General features: G+C 39.5%; 2 protein-coding genes across 2 annotated transcripts; both read left to right on the top strand.

Annotated features, from left to right (window-relative positions):
* Nucleotides 1–866: 866 nt before the first annotated feature.
* Nucleotides 867–8,137, top strand: LOC101166302 (perforin-1). The gene is made up of 5 exons (XM_004071234.5): nt 867–903; nt 5,014–5,543; nt 5,639–5,777; nt 5,860–6,074; nt 6,841–8,137. Exons 2-5 carry the CDS (start codon nt 5,026–5,028, stop codon nt 7,742–7,744), a joined length of 1,776 nt encoding a protein of 591 aa, XP_004071282.2. The 5' UTR covers nt 867–903; nt 5,014–5,025; the 3' UTR covers nt 7,745–8,137.
* Nucleotides 8,138–14,500: 6,363 nt separating this feature from the next.
* LOC101166552 (perforin-1-like) lies at nt 14,501–19,268 on the top strand. The gene is made up of 5 exons (XM_020705077.3): nt 14,501–14,679; nt 15,752–16,292; nt 16,390–16,528; nt 16,608–16,822; nt 17,975–19,268. The coding sequence occupies exons 1-5, from the start codon at nt 14,613–14,615 to the stop codon at nt 18,873–18,875; spliced, it is 1,863 nt and encodes a 620-aa protein (XP_020560736.2). The 5' UTR covers nt 14,501–14,612; the 3' UTR covers nt 18,876–19,268.
* Nucleotides 19,269–20,579: the final 1,311 nt, after the last annotated feature.

Raw genomic sequence — 20,579 nt, 5'->3', positions numbered from 1 at the left:
TGTCCTTCTTTTTGCCCTATCTTCAAATGAACATGACCACTTCCTGTTTTTCTGCCACCAAATGGAGTCCAGCTTTTACCAGCACCCTTAAGTTCTGCAATACCAAATAGGGTGTCTAAACTGTGTAAAAAAAAAAAAAAAAAAAGCCAGTCAAGCCATTAGTTTTCACACTTCTGTGGATGTGTCACACAAAAAAAATCTTCTTGCACGCAAGCCAAACACTGTTTTTAGTTTAGATGTGGTTTGGCTTAACTTGTTTGTAGAAAAAAACTTATAGGAGAATCTTAAACAAAGCCTCTGTTAACATGGTTATTTAAAACTGGAAGAGGCAAAGCAAGGTTCAGCCTTTGTCTGAAGGTTTGGTGGTGTGATTGATGCAGATGTTACAAATTCGGTTAGATCACATTTTTGTCAATGATTTTCCACTAAAAGTCTGCTCTTCTCTGTCTCGTCCATATCTCATGTCCTTTCTTAACCCAGGGAGTTTGCCATTGTTTTATTGGACACTTTGTTTGTTCATTGATCAAAAATATAAAATATTTTTATATAAAACATCTGATAGATGACAGATAAATACTTTATTGATCCGCAGAGAAATTATATGACAGCCTGTTGCCATTTACACACATCAGATCCTTCACAAAAGTTATAACAAACAATGAATGAAAAAGTTTTTTTTTTTTAAGTGTTAAAACATATATAACATTTTCCAACCACTAACTTGTAAAAACAATTTGTAACAATGAGAAAATAAATGTGGTTAACCAAATTAAATGGTGACTTCACACCCCGCTCCCTCCAAACACACACACCTCCACTGCATGGTCCTTAAATTTCGCTGCATCTCTTTTGTGAGCTTCAAAGCCTTGGCAGCGACCATCAGCCAAAGGGGACTTCGTGCAGGTTTGTGTCCGTTTATTTTCTCCAAATACAAGACCGCATCTTTGTCCTTTGAGCCTTTTTAAAGAAACATGTTAAAATGTTATATCACAGTTAAATAAAAAGACATTAGCAGCAGAAAAGAAACGTTAATTTTCAAAAGTCAAAAGACTAAAGCTATAGTCTCACTGGATTTGTGTGTACGTAATTCTTGATTTATAAATCAATACCTTTTGTCCGTATCTGTGTTACAATTCTAATTTCAGACGTACAATCAAATATTAAAGACGTACAAAGAGAAAATACAATTTCAGTATGCACAACTTGAAATTACATCCCCTTAAAATTAAGTTCTATGTTGGCATTCACAACTAAAATCCGGTAAGCATCTTATCCTCCAAAAACAAGCTTTTGTTGTGATTGGAAAGATTTTCTTACAGAAGATTTTGAAACTGAATGATATAGAAATTAATAAAAGGCAATTCTAATCAGAAAAGATTACATTGAACAGATACATTTAGTGGCAGTAGTGAGGGAGCTATGAACTCACCATAAATACTGTTCATTTATTTTGAAAATTCCCTGGCGTTTTTTTATTTTAAACTTAGATCCGAACTTCCTGTACCCGCACAATCTGCCGAATTGATGCGCTGTATTCAGACGTCTGGCAAAAGTAAAAAGTGACCCCTTGACAAATGTAGAGCGTTTTTCTAAAATATGAACCATATGTAAGCTTGTTAAATCAGTGGATGGCGACCAGAACTCTCAGGTTCAAGTTGCTTACTGTCCCATCTCTTCGGTTTTCCGTTGGGCAGCAGTTTCTCTCGCTGTCCCCGGCTGTCCTTAACTCTCTCTGAGTCCGAGTGGAGCCGCAAAGACAGAAAGGCCAGCTCAGAAATGGGCCTGATAAAATACAGCAGGGTTTTGTAGCAGGGTTTTTTATTTGTATCTCTAACAGAAATGGATGAATGTTAATACAAAAAAAAAGAAAAAAAAATCAGAGGGCACTTTTTATTTCTAGGCAAAAAGGGCAGGTGCTCAAACACCTATAGGGCCCGATGAGTGCACGTGCCTCGATTTACTGCCTTCTAGAAAAATGCCCAAAGTGCTTTACAGACACAGTCCCATTCACACTAACACACACATTCACGCACGAATGGGGGCTCTGCTGCCAAACACTGGCCATACATAACTGGTGGTTATGGTGGTGAAAAGACTGATGGTCTATAACCACCAAGAGCAATGTGGGGTTTAGTGTCTTGCTCAAGGACACTTTGACGCATGGGCAGACAGGGCAGGGACTGAAACTACGATCGTTTTATAAGAGATCGACTGGTCTACCTCATTGAAAATGTGTATTTCAAAATTACATTAAAAAATAAACTTTGATAGAATATAGATTCAGGGCCCACTGTTTAACTACGGAGCTCATGACCTGACATGGAAAAAAATAATAATAATAATTCGTTCCCACGAAATGGTAATTTGTTCCCACGAAATTATTGTGACCTTTTACACACCCTATATTTTCAACCAGAAATAAACTTAAATGCTTCCAGTTACATCTTTTTCCATTGACTATAGCGAGGTAATCACTACGCCGGGTGGCTGCCAGGAAGACAGACATAGAGCTGCTGCTGTATGGGGAAGCACCCAGCTCAGGCCTCCTAAATGTTATGATATTTTTCATAATTTCACAGAGACAATAATAAATGGATCCCCTAGTTTGTTTCTTGTTTTTATTTTTCCCCTCTTGAATGAATGTGGGTCACAGAGACACGGAAGTAGCGGCGGAAGGCAGCTTTTAAGCAGGACGGAGTGCGTACCAGAATGTGAATGAACCCAGATAGAATAGAATAGAATAGAATAGAATAGAATAGAATAGAATAGAATAGAATAGAATAGAATAGAATAGAATAGAATAGAATAGAATAGAATAGAATAGAATAGAATGCCTTTGTTGTCACTATACACATGTACAATTCGCATCAGGAGAGGTTGAAGATCTCTTTGAAGATAAGTGCGAGCTGAGAAGCACATGCTCTGAGCACTTTACTAGGAACTCCATCTGGGCCAGCTGCCTTTCTGGGGTTCACTGCTAGGAGCGCCTATAGAGACGTGATTACCTATGCTTTTGTAGACCTTTTTAAAATAAATGAATCCGATCTCTAAACATCCTCCGTGTTTTCCATGCATTGTAATGAGATATACACAGACAGAAATGCGAAGGAAGTACTGCTCACGTCCGTGTTTATGAATGACTTATCACAGGAATTATTATTTCATGGTAAAAAATAATTATTTCGTGGGAGTAAATTAGTATTTCGTGGGAACGAATTATAATTGATTGGGAACAAATTTAATATTTCATGGGAACGAATGAATTACTTTTTTACCCATGTCAGGTCACGGGCTCCATATTTAACTGATTTCAGCTGTTGTTTTGATTACTTACACTAAGTTCATAGAACCCACAAAAACAGGATTGAAGAAAGTCAAGTTCATCAACACCAGCGCCTGATATTGCAGCCCAAATGATGACTGTCTCATCATGCCAGGAGTGATTAAAAACAAGTTTATTTAAGTATTATAATATTACCTCAATTAAAAAAAAAATCGATGGCAAAATGCCCCCCCAAATCAATAACATTAATGAGCCATTCATAAGATTAGGTTTGTTACATCACCTCATTTATGCCGTGTAAATTTGGGCAGACCTCTTTAGAGTATTCTAATGATCTGAAATCCTGTTTTTGTGTGTTTTATGTGCTTAAGCCCCAATTTATATAAAAAATTAAGAATACACAAATCTTGTGGTTCACCCTATGTAGCTTGTGGCTACAAAGTTGCTTAAAAGGGCCTTGACCAAGGCCGGGTTTATAGTTCAAAGTGATTTGTAACATCGCAATGGTCGCAAGACCATTGGAGGGGAATCACCCAAGTCGCTGCAGACTGCCTCACCTCCTGATGACCACACCTGTGACTTGTAGTGCAAATGCATACAATCGCGCCATTTAACCTGAATTTACTTCGAGCAACAAGAGTACGCAATAAGGGACAAAACTGTCCAGCAAATTGTCTTTTTAACACTATGATGATAAAAACGTAACTGAAGTTGAGAAGAAATACAAAACTTTACACACAGACAGAGACACACAGAGAAGACAGAAAGTGCGGACAACAAGATAGGAAATTGAGTAAGTTAACGGAAAAATATATCTCATATAGATCGATCTTACATCTATCTATCTTTCTTACTTGAACTACAGAATGCAAATCTCCTTTTGGGGCTTGATGCCTCACACCACTCCCTCCCGTCTGAGCGGATTGGCAGGCGCAGCACGTGTGAGGAGCATGTCGTTCATGTTAAAAATAAATTCTGGAAACATCAGGTTGCTTGGAAAGTATAAACACCACTCAGAAGTTCATTGCAGGTGTCTGTATGGGTCTGTATGTGCACAGACAAATATATTAAACAAGATTAGAACTCTTCGGAGTGTCTGGGAATATACCCCGGATTGAACCTTTTCAAAATTTTTTGGTGGTCACAAATGATTTGTGAATAAAAATTGGGTGGATAATCACAGTGTCGCAGTGGTTAGCACTCTTGCCTCACAGCAAGAAGAACCGCGGTTTAAGTCCCGGCTGGGGGAACTGAAACAGAACATCGATGGGGGACCTTTGTGTGTGGAGTTTGCATGTTCTCCCCGTGCATGCGTGGGTTCTCTCCCGGGTCTCCGGCTTCCTCCCACCATCCCAAAACATGCTTCATGGGTAACTTTCCAACCCTAAATTGTCCACATGTGTCAGTGTGACCCAGTGACAGACTGGCGACCTGCCCAGGGTGTACCCTGCCTTTGTGGCTGGGATTGGCTCCAGCAGCCCCTTGACCCCGAAAGGGACAAAACGGAAGAAGAAAATGAATGAATGAAGGAATAATCATAGGAGATTGAAGGCTTGATTAAAAAAACATGGTTAAAAAAGTGCTAAAAAAACAAAACATCTGCTTTTTTAAAGAATCTATTTCTACTACTCAATATGAGGTTTTTGTATTCAAGCTGTAAAACGAAATGTTGTATTTTGTGGATCTTGACTAAACTAAACCTTTTTTTTTTATTTAAATACATTTTACAGGGGACCAGCATCATGTTCCCTGTGAAATTTTCCCTCTTCCTTCTGCTGATCTTTCCCATGTGCACATTCGAGATGTGCACAGACGGGACGCCCAAAGAGTGCCTGGAGGCAGAGTTTGCTCCAGGTTCCAATTTAGCTGGAGAAGGCTTCGACATCACTAGTATGGAGCGCAAGGGGGCTTTTGTCCTCGACACAAATCAATGGAAGCGTGAGAATAAAGCTTGCACCCTGTGCACCAACCCTTACATGGACAACAGAAGGCAGAAGTTGCCTCTGTCTGTGGTGGATTGGAGAGCGACGCATTCCTGCAGCAGCAAAGTGTCCAGTCAAATTTTCAAATCCAGCGAGTCTCTGGTCGAGTCCACCACCTCTTCTGTTCAAAATGACTGGAAAGTGGGTCTCAATATTCCTTTCAAAGCAAATCTGATGCTGGCTGGAAGCCATTCCAAAGTCGCTGGCTACTCAATGGAAAAAACCAAATCTGACAAATTCAGCTTTACGACCCAAGGTCTGTCTTGTGAGTACTACAGGTAAGATAACAACAAAAGCTTTTTAATCAAACTATTTTGTGAAATACTTTCTCACCTTAAACTATGTTCTCTGCCCTGTTCGTCTCTGATAACAGTTACCGTGTATCCAAAGCCCCAACTTTGCAAAAAGATTTTCTGGACTCAGTTAAACAACTTCCTAAGACCTACAACCCACAAAGCAAGGACAACTATTACCATCTGATTGACACCTTTGGCACCCATTACATCACCAAGGTGAAACACAACAGATGAAACATGTTACTTGACCTGGGCGGCTTGAATCTAAATTAAACACCCTCTTAATGTTTCTTTACAGGTGAAAATGGGCGGGAAGGTTCAGGCTGTCACCAGCATCCGTGAGTGTGAGGCCCACCTGAATGGAATTGAAGTGAATGAGGTGGAGATGTGCCTCAGGGTTGAAGCGTCCGCAACTATAAAAGGAATTACAATTTCATCTGAAGTGCAGCACTGCCAAGGAAAGAAGGACAAGTTAGGGAGAAAAATTACATTCTCCAGCTACTTTAATGACAGGTATGGATTTATATCAACAAACAACATTGACAAGTTTGATCTTATGGAATCTAATCCCATTTTTTTTTTCGAATTCAGGTTCCCTTTGTCTATGTTAGATAGCTAAGCCAAACAACAGAAATTACACCGTATACCACGTGTTAAACTCAGGCCCGCGGGCCAAATGTGGCCCGCCATGTCAATTTATGTGGCTTGCGAGAGCATAAAAGTTTTGAAATTCTTAGAATAAAAAATAAAAATTGGTGTGTATTTATTAATATCTAGGGGGAATCAGACTTGAAATATCAGATTGGGCAACTACACATTAGGACTTAAACACTGTCCATATAACCTAACCTGACAGAATAAATTTTAAAAGGATTTATATGCTAGAGTAACAAGCAAACATATGTTTTCTATGCAACTGTAATTGTCTCTTTAAAAAGGTATAGTAAAAAAAAGATTACGACTTATTTAACATTAAGAAGTAGTTACATTTATTTTTCATTTAGTTTCATGGATAAGTTCTATCTGGCCCTTGAGGACAGTCGCTATGCTGATGTGGCTGATGTGAAAATGAGTTTGACACCTCTGCCATACACCAACAAATAAAATCAACCAGTTTATTATGCAGTAGTTTATATATTGATTTATTTTTTCCAACCATTACATCTTATTGGATTTTTTCCTGGTAAAATCGCAAATTCTGGTTTATTTCGTCTGTGTGTGGTAGCCAAGCCACAACACAGATTGTATATACTGTAACACAGTAATGCTTTTTTGGCAGGTTTATGGAAGTAAAGGGTGGTCAGACAACAGAACCAGACCTCATCTTCTCTGCCAGCATGAATCCATCAGCCTACAAGGATTGGCTGAACTCTGTGCCACAGAACCCTGACATCCTTTCTTACTCTCTGGATTCCCTTCATGAGTTATTTCCAAAGAGTGACCCTATGAGGCAAAACCTGCGCTCTGCTATCACCCATTACATCCTTGAGAAAGGCCTGATGAAGAGTTGCACTGATCCCTGTCAGGCAGGTATCAAGAGCAATTCAAGAGAGCCCTGTGTCTGCCAGTGCCACAATAACCCTGCTGTGACCCCGGACTGCTGTCCAGCTCAGAGGGGCATGGCTCGTGTTATCATTACAGTGGTGCGGGCCTCTAAGCTAAGGGGAGATGACTTTACTGCCACAGATGCCTATGTAAAAGTGTTTATTGGTAAACTGGTGGGTCGTACTCCTATCATCGCCAACGATGACAACCCACACTGGAACATGAAACTTGACCTGGGAACCCAGGTTTTGTCAGAACTAGTTAAACTGAAGTTTGAAGTTTGGGATCAGGACAACAAATGGGATGATGACCTGCTTGGAACATGTGAGCAAGATCTGACATCAGGCACTAAGAGGGGTGTTTGTGCCCTTAATCGTGGTGAGTTATTCTTTAACTGGAAAGTAGAATGTGCTCCAAGTCTGAGTGGCAGTTACTGCCAGACTTATCAAAGCAGCCCAATGGATAAGAACCTGAAGGAGCTGTACAGGTCCAGGCACTCCCGTCCTGTTCCCAAAGACATCCTCCAACAGATGGGTGTGTTTGTGAACGAATCCAGTTCAAGAAGAAATGAGAATCTGATGAAAATCTATGACGCCAACAAGAAGTTCTCTAACTTTACCAAAGAGTATTTCCTTTAAACTGGATCCATCTACTGACCATTTAACATCAGGAAACGTTCTTAACACATGGCAGGTTTGATGGTCAAGTATTGCGCATGTTTTCTGCTGCTAAGAATTACACATTTATTTGAGCTTGAGGATAGTTACATATCTCGCATTAGCATTTCTAATTGGATTGAAAATGGAAAGATGTCAATCACTTGAATGTCTTTCATTTTTTAAATTTGTGCTTCTGTCTTGCTCTTTCTGTAACGCTCACTGCTTATCCCTTTGCTTATCAGCAAATGTTCTCAGAGGGGTTCACACTTGGAAGGATTTTGACAGTTCTGTCATTGACTGTATTTACTGTCATCAGTTTTTCCTGTTATTAAACTGAAATCAATAAAGAGTGTGACTACCTTTTTCTGGGAATTACGTTTCTGTGTTTTGTGATTCTTCTCTGACTGGAAAGCATTTAGGACATCCATGATGAGATTTCTGGGCAGACCACTATCTCCCCAAGCTGTTTAATCAGCATCAACGAAACTAAAGCAAAACCACCTCCTCTTGTCAGTTTGAGACCATTGTCACATCACCGCCACACCACCTCCTTATATCAGTCAAACCTGCAGCACCAATCTTCATTCATTCATTCATTCATTCATTCATCCATGGTCAAGGCTCTCTGAAAACAGGTGCTGCTGCTATGGTATCATCTCAGTTTCGCATTCTGTATTGTTCCACCCATTAATTGTGCATTAGAACTTGGCTTAAAAAGTTAGAAAAGAATGTGCAAGCATTGATTAAACTACTGAAACTACTTAAGCAAAGAAAATGCAGCCAAGCGCCTCTGCAACAACCACATATCCATCCTGCAAGACAGCACCAGAGGCAGATCAACCATCAGGCAAAGGAAGGCGATTGTGCTGAACTCTTAAAATATTTCTTAAACCTTTTCCACGCTCATTATCATTTATCTATGTCAGAAAAACATAAAAAATCAATAAAATGGCATAAGAAGGCTCATGTAAAAATGTTTGGTCCTCCCCCGTCCCTCTGCAGCAATGGACTATTCCGTCAATGACAAATTAGCAAGCGGAGACTAGCTAACTTGAAGTAGAGCCCTGCGCGGGACTATTTTCTTCATCCCGCTCCCGCCCGCACCCGCCAAATTTCTGACCAATCCCGCCCGCTCCCGCAACGTATGCGTTACACTCCCGCCCGCACCCGCAATATGTATGTCCACTCCCGCCCGCACCCGCAAAACTCATAGAATTTAGTCCCGCACAGTAATAGAGATGCATTGATTTTGTATCGTCTCCCGTCGCGCAGAAAAAAACACGTATTTTTATTGATATTATTAAAGAGATTCATGTCCCTCCTCCAGTCTCATCTTTTCATGCATTCCTCTTTTGTGTAATGTGCAACATAATCATTAAATATATTTTCACAAATCCTGTTCGGTAAAAAAAGTGTGCGTGTGTCCGCGCGCAGACAGACAGCTTGAAGCGCGCTGAACCAGCTGGGATAGATGCAGGTCAAAGTCATTTGCAGGAAGAAAAACATTGTAATGGTTCAACAGAGCTGAAAATCTATGAATTAATTTTTTCCTGACGGAAAAATACTTTTTTTTTTTTAGCTTCAGCCTTTTCCCGTTTTTGCTGTTTTGCGCCTCAGTGGGGCATTGGCACGCAGATCTGAACACGATGAACCTCGTTTGAGGTTCTTTTCTGCTTCATCAACTGACATCATGTCCCTGTCAGGAAACCTCTGCTTCTTCCTTATCCCGCGCAGTGTTGCCAGATAGATTGACAGCTCTTTCATCCTTCTGTTGCGCTAGAGCGTTCCGACTAACGTGTTAACCTGCTATGACCGTATTTTGCGCTCTCTGTGTAGAATACACTGGGAGCGCGGGGAAAATAACTCTAAGCTGCAGAAGATGTGAACAGGTGAACAGGTAGAGAGGAAAAGCAGGTAAAGAGGCGGGGGAGGGGCTTTGGCTTCAAACTCTGTCAGAGAGATGGAAACACGGCTTCAGATTCAGACGCAGCTTTCACTGCGGGAGTTGAAGTAGAGACTTTCTCTGGGATGATTCTATGAACTCAAACATGGAAACATGATTATCAAGCAGAACTCTTTAAAATAATAAGCCTGATCTCTCCACATTCTTCGTGTCTACCATCATTGATGCACACATCGCTCCATGCAGCGATCAGACCAGAACTTTAGCTGATAGCTCCGCCCATACGCGACCGCGGTATCAGGCTTTAAAGAACACAATTTCTAAGAGGCGGGGCGGGGCGCTGCACACCCCCAACAACAGGTTAGATGAAAGTGGCCATTGGGCGTCTCTACCTGGTGCCTTCACGGAGCTTCAGTACATAAGACTCCAACAGCCGCACAGCCTAACGTAGTCCACTATTATATATTCATGAGATATTCATGGCAAAACTGATCCCGCAGAGTTTTTTTTTTTTGCCGCCCGCTCCCGCCCGCAGTATAATTCAAACCGCCCAATCCCGCGAGATTTGCGTTGGGTCCCGCGGGACCCGGCGGGACCCAATCCCAATGCAGCCCTCTAACTTGAAGCAATAATCAAGAGGCTGTAACAAAAGGAAAAGGCGTTGAGAAAGAAAGGTGTTTGTTGCTACACTTTCAAAAATGAGGGAAGGAAAGACAAAACAGGAGAAAAATAGATTCAAATGAACTACATAAAGAGTTAAAGAAAGTGAAGAAGGAGAAAAGGGACAGAAAAGGAAAGGAAGGGAGGCTGGCAGTATAATACGAAGCCTCTGACCCGACATGAGTAAAAAACACATTTTTTTCCCACAAAATAATAATTCACGTGATAAGTCACTCATAAACTTTAATTTACTTTCATTAACAGCAGATACCTTCACATTACTTTCTATTTATATCGCATTACAATGCATGGGAGACACAGAGGATGTTTAGAGATATGATTTATTTATTTTAAAAAGCTCTACAAAAGCATCTGTAAGTACATCTCCATGTCTGGGTTCATTGACATTCCGTCCGCAAAAGCTGCTTTCCGCCGCTTCTTCCGTTTCTCTGTGACCCACATTAATTCAAGAAAGAAAAAAAATAAAACAAGAATCAAATTAAAGGATCTATTTCTTGTTGTCTCGATAAAAATAATGAAAAAATATAAGATTCCCATCCCCATGTTTATGAGTGGCTTATCACGTAACTTATTATTTCCTGGAAAATAATTATTATTCTTTTTTTTACCTGTGTCAGGTCACGGGCTCCGTAGTATCATGATTTGGTTGTTACAAAGCTTTTTCCAGACGCACTGTGTTGCTGTGGTACAATTTGGATATTAACATGTTAGTCTTTGATAACTTTCTCATTTGCACTTCCAAAGCTGTTGAGCGGAGACAAAACATTGAAGTGAGGGTGCAATTTTTAAAGACTCACTCCAATGAAAATAGTTTTTTTTGTGTTTTGAACATATTCTTAGAACAATAGGAACAAATGACTATTTCAAGGGAAGAAATTGATTATTTTTTTAACCATGTCAGGTCATGGGCTTCGCACAAAATGGACCCTATTGAGAACAATTAGTAAAAAATGATGCAATATACTGTTTTCCATGCAGACAGTTCATCACGATGAGGTATCATTGACCTTTTGTGAATTCTCTTTTTTACATTTTTAATTACAGTTAATGTTTGAGGAAGGTTTGTTTTTCTATTGTGAGAGTTTAAATAAATGCGGATACTTTTGATAAAATGATAAATTGAACAGCTAATCTCCTTTGGAGCCAGATTGGAGCATCAGAAAAGATTTTACTTCTGCTATTGTTTTTTTTTAATGATTTGCACTTCTTTTGGCCACATACCAGAAGGTTTACAACAGGAAGTCGCATTGGCACAAACATTGCAGCAAGTGTCACACAGCTAGTGATTAGATCAGCTCAAGGAACCCGGTGCTAAAATGATAAAAACCTTAAATGTTTGAAAAGGCATATTCACGAAATAATCATCTGATCTTCTTCTTCCTCTTTTTCTTTGGGCCTTTCCAGTCAGGTGTCGCCACAGCAAATCAGCTTCCCCCGTCTAACCCTGTCTTCAGCATCCTCTACTCTGACACCAGCGACCTTCATCTAGTCCATCCAGTCCATAAGCTCCTCCACTGTTAGAGCCAGTTGTGGAGGAGACAACAGCGTCATTTCGGGTAATAGGAAGACAAAAACTTTAGGGGAACTTCAGGGCGCTGCATCAACATTGCCCACATGCACGCACAGATCAGCACTTATTTTGAAACAAATCACACTTCAGGATACCGCATTGTATCAAATAACAGAACAGAGTATTTTCTGTTCTTTTGCAACTAACCCAACAGTACAACTTCACTTGTGATGTGGAACCTTCAGGTCTTTTAAGCAGCTTCATTGAGTGGTTTGTGGAAATTTCCAAAACTTTAACAGGACGGTTTGTCCAAGATCCTTCAACAAATCCTCTTTTTTGAGATCAATTTCATCAATTAAAGATCTCAACATATATACAGAATGTCTGTGTGTGGAAAATCAGCACACAGGGAATCTGTTGAAACTCTGAATGATATCAGTACAAGCTCGTGTCTGGATTCTACACGCTGTTTTCCAGAGTGACGCTCTTTTTCAGAACCAAATTTGTTCTCCTTCTGTTCAAAAAACAGATTCGAAAACTAGATCTTTTTCCAAACATCACAAAGAATAAATCTGCTATTCTCAATGCTGAAGTATAACAAATTCTTTATGCTGCTTTTTTGTTTGAAATATTTTGCTTTCCTTTTATAATTGTGTTAGTTTTAAAACTTTTGCAAAATGCTGCAGGTTTTCTGCAGAGCAGACGCTGATACTTGAGGGCCACTTTAGAAAAAGTAGAAACGGACACGCTGACTCTAAACCTGAAGTGCATCAGATTGCTCGTTTTCAAAAAACCTGTGTCTTCCAAGTGAAATAATTAATAGGTTTGCAGTTAGGTTTTGTCATTTATATTTACATTTTAACAAACAAGCCTTGTAAAGGTTTAATCTACTGTCAGACTGGATTGATATCCAGCTTAAAGTTGGTTTTCTTATCTTCTGCTAAATAACAGTGTGTTGTTATAATTTAGAGGCAAAGTTCTTCAAATACGGTATAGAATTGCATAAGAAATAGATTTAGATAAAAAACTGATTCTACACCCATGTTGTCATGTTTATATTCAGTAAAAAAGATGAAGGTGCTTCAAAGTCACACTATAGAAAACACCATGTTTGACTTGGCTTTTTGGTATTTTTAATTGGTGTTCTTTTTAATAAATGAAAAGTGCCAACTGTTTCAAAAGTCATCATGGGAGACGAATAATAATTGTGGTTTGTGCCCAAATTAAATCACACCAAGTCTTTCTTATATTAAAACAGATGCTTGAAAGGAAAAGCCAGACTGAGCTTTGCAGCGCTTCAACGTTTTGCATCAAGCCTCTTCCAACTGTTAGAACATGCACTAGAACAGGTAACTCCCATTCTGTGAGCCTTGCTTTCTCTCTATCTGGTCCCAGCATTCAAAGTTCCTCCTCTAAGTATCTCATTTCTGCCTTTCCTGTCCTTCCTTCATCAAATGTACTCCAGTTTTTACCAGAACCCATTAGATTTAAAACACCAAATATAGGATCTAAACTTCTGTATGAGTTATCAGTCACACCATTAATTTTTCACACCTACTACTGCAGCTCTTTTACAAAAAAGAAGAAATCCTCCAACGTGCTACGCAGACCAGACATTGCTTCTAGTTTCAAGTGACTCTTTTTTAATCATATAGAGAAGAAAAACATTTCAGAAAATTTGAAAGAAAGCATCTGTTAATAAGCAAAATGATTCATTTCAGACATGAGAATAAACCCTTCCAGATCTGATAAAGAGCAAAATCTCAAAAACTCTTTGTTCTTTCTTGAACATCTTTGGGGTGCCAAGATTAATCAAAAGTTATATTTAAGTTAACTTTATTAAAGAGGTTACCTCAAAAGATTTTTTATTTTTTTATTTTTTTTATTTTGCAGTTTGGCTGTTTGGCTGTTTGGCACCATCCATTGCATATCCAGTAAAAGAAAAAATCCTGTTATTGTGTGTTTGTTTGCGCATTCTAAAACAAATTGCTCTGTGACTGAATGTTAAAGTCAGGGCGGAAGGCTCACAGTTCTGTCTGAAAGCCTCAAAGAGGCGATGCATCCAGCAGGTACCGCCAGACGCCCCTCTGGAACCGTGGATTCAGGACCAGAGCAATCAACCACTGCAAGGCAGAAAATACCGGTCACAAAATGACGCCACCACCCAGCCAGCAAGGCCAAGTGGGGCCCTTGTAGTTTTAAAGTGGGCAGAAAATGTGGGCCCCAGATGGCTTTGTCCGCAGTTTCCATGGTGTTGTCCTAAGTGAACATGGATGGGTTGGATATCTACAGCTACCCAGATACCCGGTGGACAGCACTTCTAAAGAATGGGTGTTGGAACATCTTATTAACAATGATATTCCTCCAAGAAAGTCTTCTCTGTCTCTTCCATATCTCATGTGTCCTTCGCATGACAGGGAGTCAGGCAGTGTTTTATTATGTATAATTTGATTATTCTGTGACAGAGTGGCGACTTGTCCAGGGTGTCCCCAGCCTTCCCCCGCAAGTGGATAAACCCCGGCAGCCCTGTGACCCCCAAACAGATTAGAAGATGAATGAAATAAAATGTCTTCAATGCACAAAAACTGCTTCATTCAAGTACAAAAATGTCATCTCTGTTTGACTACATATCTCTAGTTTTTAAACACTAACTTAGAAAAGTCAATTTGTAAAAATGAGGAACCAAATTTGATTGAGAAATAGAAACTTCTACTTCACACCACACTCCCCCCAAACACGCACACCTCCACTGCATGGTCCTTAAATCTCGCCACGTCTCTGCTGTGAGCTTCAAACCCTCAACGAAAACCCATCAGGCAGGTTTGTGATCATTCTTTTTTTTTTAATTCAAGTCCGTCTAGCCGTTTTTGTAAACATGTTATATGGTTCTTTACAAAAAATAAGAAGTCAATATTAGCTGAAAATTAATGATTTTCTTTTGAAAAGCGAACAAACTATAGGTATATACAGTTTATGACGATAAAGATAATTTAGAGATAAAAATAAAATATTCTGACAAAATTCCACAAATGACTTTTACACTTTCACAGTTTTTCGTGCTTTTAAGTTTGACATTCAGTTTAAATTTAATGGAATTAAGTTCCAGCATTTGTTTAAAATACTGAAATAAAATGAAAAAGTAAATTCAATCTTATTTTACCCTGAAAAAAAAAACATTGGTTGTACACATGAGATGTTACTCCGTTCTCCAAAAATGTCTTTACAAACTCAATCTTTGATAATTACAGAAGTGAAAACTGATATTTTTTGGTTTGTATGTGAACATATAGATGATCTTTGTTTAAATTTGTCTTTAACAATTACGTACAGGTAGACATCAAGGGTTGACGCGACAGACCAAGACTTTGGCCTACACATCTTTAATTAAATGTTTTCTTTTTTATTGATTAATTACAATGTTACTGTTCATGTACTTTTCAGTATTAATGATTGATAGATGGATGCAAACTGTTTCACTGAAAAAAAAATCAATTACAATGTATAAAAACCTTAATTAGAACGCCAAACCTGTCCTTGATCATGTTTGTGATTTATCAATCAGAGTTTCAGAAATTTACAGCTTGTGAAGCAAAAATTGATACTTATTTATCTAGAAAAGCAAAAAAACACAACATGTTTGAATTAGTTTTAATAAACCAGATTAGAGAGAAAAGTGTCAGAAGGAAGAGGAAGACTGTCGTATTAAAGGTACAATCTAAGTCACAAGTTTGAACCCCAGCGTGTTACAACTTTTCACAAAACTTGATTAATGGCATTTTTTTTAAAATGTATAAAGTATCCGACTACTATTCAATTTTTAGGTATTTAAGCTGTCATAGGAAATGTTGTATTTGCTGATCAGGACAAAGCTAAATCTTTTTTTAATTCACAGAAAATTCACAGACGAACAGCATCATGTTCCCTGTGAAATTTTCCCTCTTCCTTCTGCTGATCTTTCCCTTGTGCACATTTGAGACGTGCACAGACGGGACGCCCCAAGAGTGCCAGGATGCAGGGTTTGTTCCAGGTTCCAATTTAGCCGGAGAAGGCTTCGACATCACTAGTATGGAGCGCAAGGGGGCTTTTGTCCTCGACATGAATCAATGGAAACGTGAGAATAAATCATGCACCCTGTGCACCAACCCTTACATGGACAACAGAAGGCAGAAGTTGCCTCTGTCTGTGGTGGATTGGAGAGCGACGCATTCCTGCAGCAGCAAAGTGTCCAGTCAAATTTTCAAATCCAGCGAGTCTCTGGTCGAGTCCACCACCTCTTCTGTTCAAAATGACTGGAAAGTGGGTCTCAATATTCCTTTCAAAGCAAATCTCATGCTGGCTGGAAGCCATTCCAAAGTCGCTGGCTACTCCATGGAAAAAACCAAATCTGACAAATTCAGCTTCACAACCCAAGGTCTGTCTTGTGAGTACTACAGGTAAGATAACAACAAAAGCTTTTTAATCATACCGTATTTTGTGGAATATTTTTACACCTTAAACTATGTTCTTTGCCCTGTTCATCTCTGATAACAGTTACCGCATATCTAAAACCCCAACTCTGCAAAAAGATTTTCTGGACTCAGTGAAACAACTTCCTAAAGTCTACAACCCACAAAGCAAGAACAACTATTACCATCTGATTGACACCTTTGGCACCCATTACATCACCAAGGTGAAACACAACAGATCAAACATTGTATTTGACCTGGGCGGCATTAGGAGTAAAACACCCTCCTAATGCTTCTTTACAGGTGAAAATGGGCGGGAAGGTTCAGGCAGTCACCAGCATCCGTGAGTGTGAGGCGCACTTGGATGGAATTGAAGTGAATGAGGCGGAGATGTGCCTCAGGGTTGAAGCGTCCGGAACTATAAAAGGAACTACAATTTCATCTGAGGTGCAGCACTGCCAAGGAAAAAAGGACAAGTTAGGGAGAAAAATTACATTCTCCAGTTACTTTAACGACAGGTATGGATTTACTGGGGAGGACATAAATATTTGATTCCTACTCTATTCAAAGTCTGACGTCCTAATGGTAGGTTTATTTGAACAGTGAGAGAAAGAAAATCCCAATGAAATCTAAGAAATCAGCTATAAAGAATTTTAAAAAATCATTTCATTGACTTAGTACTTTGTGACAAACCTCTTGTCAAGCACAGAGGTCAGACTTGATGACCCGGTTTCTGCACATATCAGGAGGTATTTTGGCCCACGTTTCTTTAGAAATGAATTTTAACTCATTTAGATGTGGTGACTGTTGCCTGGCAACCATGAGCTTCTGTTCTCTGTATAGGTTTTCTATAAGATTGAGGTCCAGAGACCACTCCATAACCTTGATATGCTGCTTCTTCAGCCTTTTCTTGGTTGTCTTGGCTGTATGTTTTGGGTCATCATCCTATTGAAGAGCCATCCATGACTGGTTTTTAGCCTCCCAGTGGAGGGAAGGAGGTTCTCACTCAGGATTTGATGGTACATAGCTCCACCCATCCTCCCATCCACATGAGGAAGAAAAGTCTTACCGATGGTGAATGTGGTCCCAACTGCTTTGAGACCATCAACTAACTCATGCAGTGCTGTTTTAGGCCGAGGTGTCTTTTATTCATGTGATTAGTTCAAACAGATATCTTCTACACAGGTCACAGGTTAATGGGGATCAAATACTCACTTCCCTTGATTAAATGGAAATAAATGTGTCTCAATTTTAAAAGTCGATTTCTTGATTTTCCATCTCTCACTGTTCGATTGTGGGTAAAACCTACAAAATCAGCAGGGATCAAATACTTATTATATCCACTGTATACCAACAAATAACATCAACCAGTTTACTGTACGGTGTATATATAAATGTGTATATACACGTGTATATGTACGGTGTATATATATATGTATATATAAAAACTTGTGCCTTTCACCCTTCCGTGGGTGGTTTCTCACTCAACTCACCTGGGAGCTTTAGGGTTCTATATATATATAATTTAACCTTTTTTCAAATTTTATTTCCAACCATCACATCTTATTGGATTTCGTCCTGCTGAAATTCTGGTTAATTTTGTCTGTGTGTGGTAGCCAAGCCACAACACAGATTGTATATGCTGTAACACAGTAATGCTCTTTTGACAGGTTTATGGAAGTAAAGGGTGGTCAGACAACAGAACCAGACCTCATCTTCTCTGCCAGCATGAATCCATCAGCCTACAAGGATTGGCTGAACTCTGTGCCACAGAACCCTGACACCCTTTCCTACTCTCTGGATTCCCTTCATGAGTTAATCCCAAAGAGTGACCCTATGAGGGAAAACCTGTGCTCTGCTATCACCCATTACATCCTGGAGAAAGGCCTGTTGAAGAGTTGCACTGATCCCTGTAAGGCAGGTATCAAGAGCAAGTCAAGAGAACCCTGTGTCTGCCAGTGCCACAATAACCCTGCTGTGACCCCGGACTGCTGTCCAGCTCAGAGGGGCATGGCTCGTGTTATCATTACAGTGTTGGGAGGGTCTTACCTATATGGAGATGACTTTACTGCCACAGATGCCTATGTGAAAGTGTTTACTGGTAAACAGGTCTTTCGTACCGATACCATTGACAACGATGACTTCCCAAAGTGGAACATGAAACTTGACCTGGGAAGCCAGGTTCTGTCAGAAATAAAACTGAAGTTTGAAGTTTGGGATGAGGATAACGAATGGGATGATGACCTGCTTGGATCATGTGAGCGATCTCTGACATCAGGCACTAACAGTGATGCTTGCAGCCTTGATTATGGTGAGTTATACTTTGAGTGGAAAGTAGAATGTGCTCCTAATCTGAGTGGCAGTTACTGCCAGACTTATCAAAGCAGCCCAATGGATAAGAACCTGAAGGAGCTGTACAGGTCCAGGCACTCCCGTCCTGTTCCCAAAGACATCCTCCAACAGATGGGTGTGTTTGTGAACAAATCAAGTTCAAGGAAAAATGAGAATCTGATGAAAATCTATGACGCCAACAAGAAGCTCTCTAACTTTACCAAAGAGTATTTCCTTTAAACTGGATCCATCTACTGTTAAATGTAACATCAGGAAACATTCTAAACACATGGCAGGTTTGATGGTCAAGTATTGCGCATGTTTTCTGCTGCTAAGAATTACACATTTATTTGAGCTTGAGGATAGTTACATATCTCGCATTAGCATTTCTGATTGAATTGAAAATGGAAAGATGTCAATCACTTGAATGTCTTTAATTTTTAAATTTGTGCTTCTGTTTTGCTCTTTCTGTAACGCTCACTGCTTATCCCTTTGCTTATCAGCAAATGTTCTCAGAGGGGTTCACACCTGGAAGGATTTTGACAGTTCTGTCATTGATGGTATTTACTGTCATCAGTTTTTCCTGTTATAAAACTGAAATCAATAAAGAGTGTGACTACTTTTTTCTGGGAATTACGTTTCTGTGTTTTGTGATTCTTCTCTGACTGGAAAGCATTTAGGACATCCATGATGTGATTTCTGGGCAGACCACTAACTCCCCAAGCTGTTTAATCAGCATCAACGAAACTGAAGCAAAACCACCTCCTCTTGTCTTTTTGAGACCATTGTCACATCACCGCCGCACCACCTCCTTATATCAGTCAAACCTGCAGCACCAATCTTCATTCATTCATTCATTCATCCATGGTCAAGGCTCTCTGAAAACAGGTGCTGCTGCTATGGTATTATCTCAGTTTCGCATTCTGTATTGTTCCACCCATTAACTGCGCATTAGAACTTGGTTAAAAAAGTTAGAAAAGAATGCGCAAGCATTGATTAAACTACTGATACTACTTAAGCAAAGAAAATGCAGCCAAGTGCTTCTGCAACAACCACATATCCATCCTGCAAGACAGCACCAGAGGCAGATCAACCATCAGTCAAAGGAAGGCGATTGTGCTGAACTCTTAAAATATTTCTTAAATCTTTTCCACGCTCATTATCATTTAACTATGTCATAAAAACATAAAAAATCTATAAAATGGCATAAGAAGGCTCATGTGAAAATGTTTTCTTCCTCCCCCGTCCCTCTGCAGCAATGGACTATTCTGTCAATGACAAATTAGCAAGTGGAGACTAGCTAACTTGAAGCAAAAAGAAGAAAAAATAGTGGAGGGGCAGAAAATTGTAATTTAAAATTCAGAATATTTTTTTCTTTATTTTTGAGAGGGGACGCTGGATGTTTTATGCGGAGCCTGCAACCTGATGTGGATAAAAAAAAAAAAATAATTTGCTCCCACAAAATAATGAATTCGTTCCTACGAAATAATAATTCATGTGATAAGTCACTCGTAAACACGGATGTGAGCAATACTTGGATTTACGGCAGATGCCTTCATATTTCTGTCTGTGTGTGTCTCATTACAATGCATGGAAGACATGGAGGATGTTTAGATATTGGATTTTTTATTTTAAAAAGGTCTACAAAAGCATCTGTAAGCAGATCTCCATGAATGACTTACCAGGCAAATTATTATTTTGTGGGAACAATTGTTTTTTTTCCACCCATGTCAGGTCACAGGCTCCGTAGTATCATGATTTGGAGGATGTTTAGAAATCTGATTTTGTTATTTTAAAATGCTCACCTGGAAGGAATTAAAGTGAACGAGGCGGAGACTTGCCTCAGTGTTGAAGCATCCGCAACTGTGAGCATAAATACAAATTCAATTGAGGTGCAGAACTGCCGAGCAAAAAAAGACAAGTTAGGGAGAAAAATTACATTCT

The sequence above is a fragment of the Oryzias latipes genome, chromosome 8, assembly GCF_053564925.1.
Source record: "Oryzias latipes strain Hd-rR chromosome 8, Olatipes_Hd-rR_3.1".
NCBI classification, from domain to species: Eukaryota; Metazoa; Chordata; class Actinopteri; order Beloniformes; family Adrianichthyidae; genus Oryzias; species Oryzias latipes.
Note: the sequence above shows the minus strand (reverse complement) of the source record. Positions and strands in the feature narration are given on the sequence as shown.

Coding starts and splice junctions, on each gene's coding strand:
- LOC101166302 (XM_004071234.5), top strand. CDS start 5,026: ATGTTCCCTGTGAAATTTTCCCTCTTCCTTCTGCTGATCTTTCCCATG. Junction 5,778..5,859: donor GCACCCATTACATCACCAAG/GTGAAACACAAC, acceptor GTTTCTTTACAG/GTGAAAATGGGCGGGAAGGT. Junction 6,075..6,840: donor TCCAGCTACTTTAATGACAG/GTATGGATTTAT, acceptor CTTTTTTGGCAG/GTTTATGGAAGTAAAGGGTG.
- LOC101166552 (XM_020705077.3), top strand. CDS start 14,613: ATGGTCCTTAAATCTCGCCACGTCTCTGCTGTGAGCTTCAAACCCTCA. Junction 16,293..16,389: donor CTGTCTTGTGAGTACTACAG/GTAAGATAACAA, acceptor CTCTGATAACAG/TTACCGCATATCTAAAACCC. Junction 16,823..17,974: donor TCCAGTTACTTTAACGACAG/GTATGGATTTAC, acceptor CTCTTTTGACAG/GTTTATGGAAGTAAAGGGTG.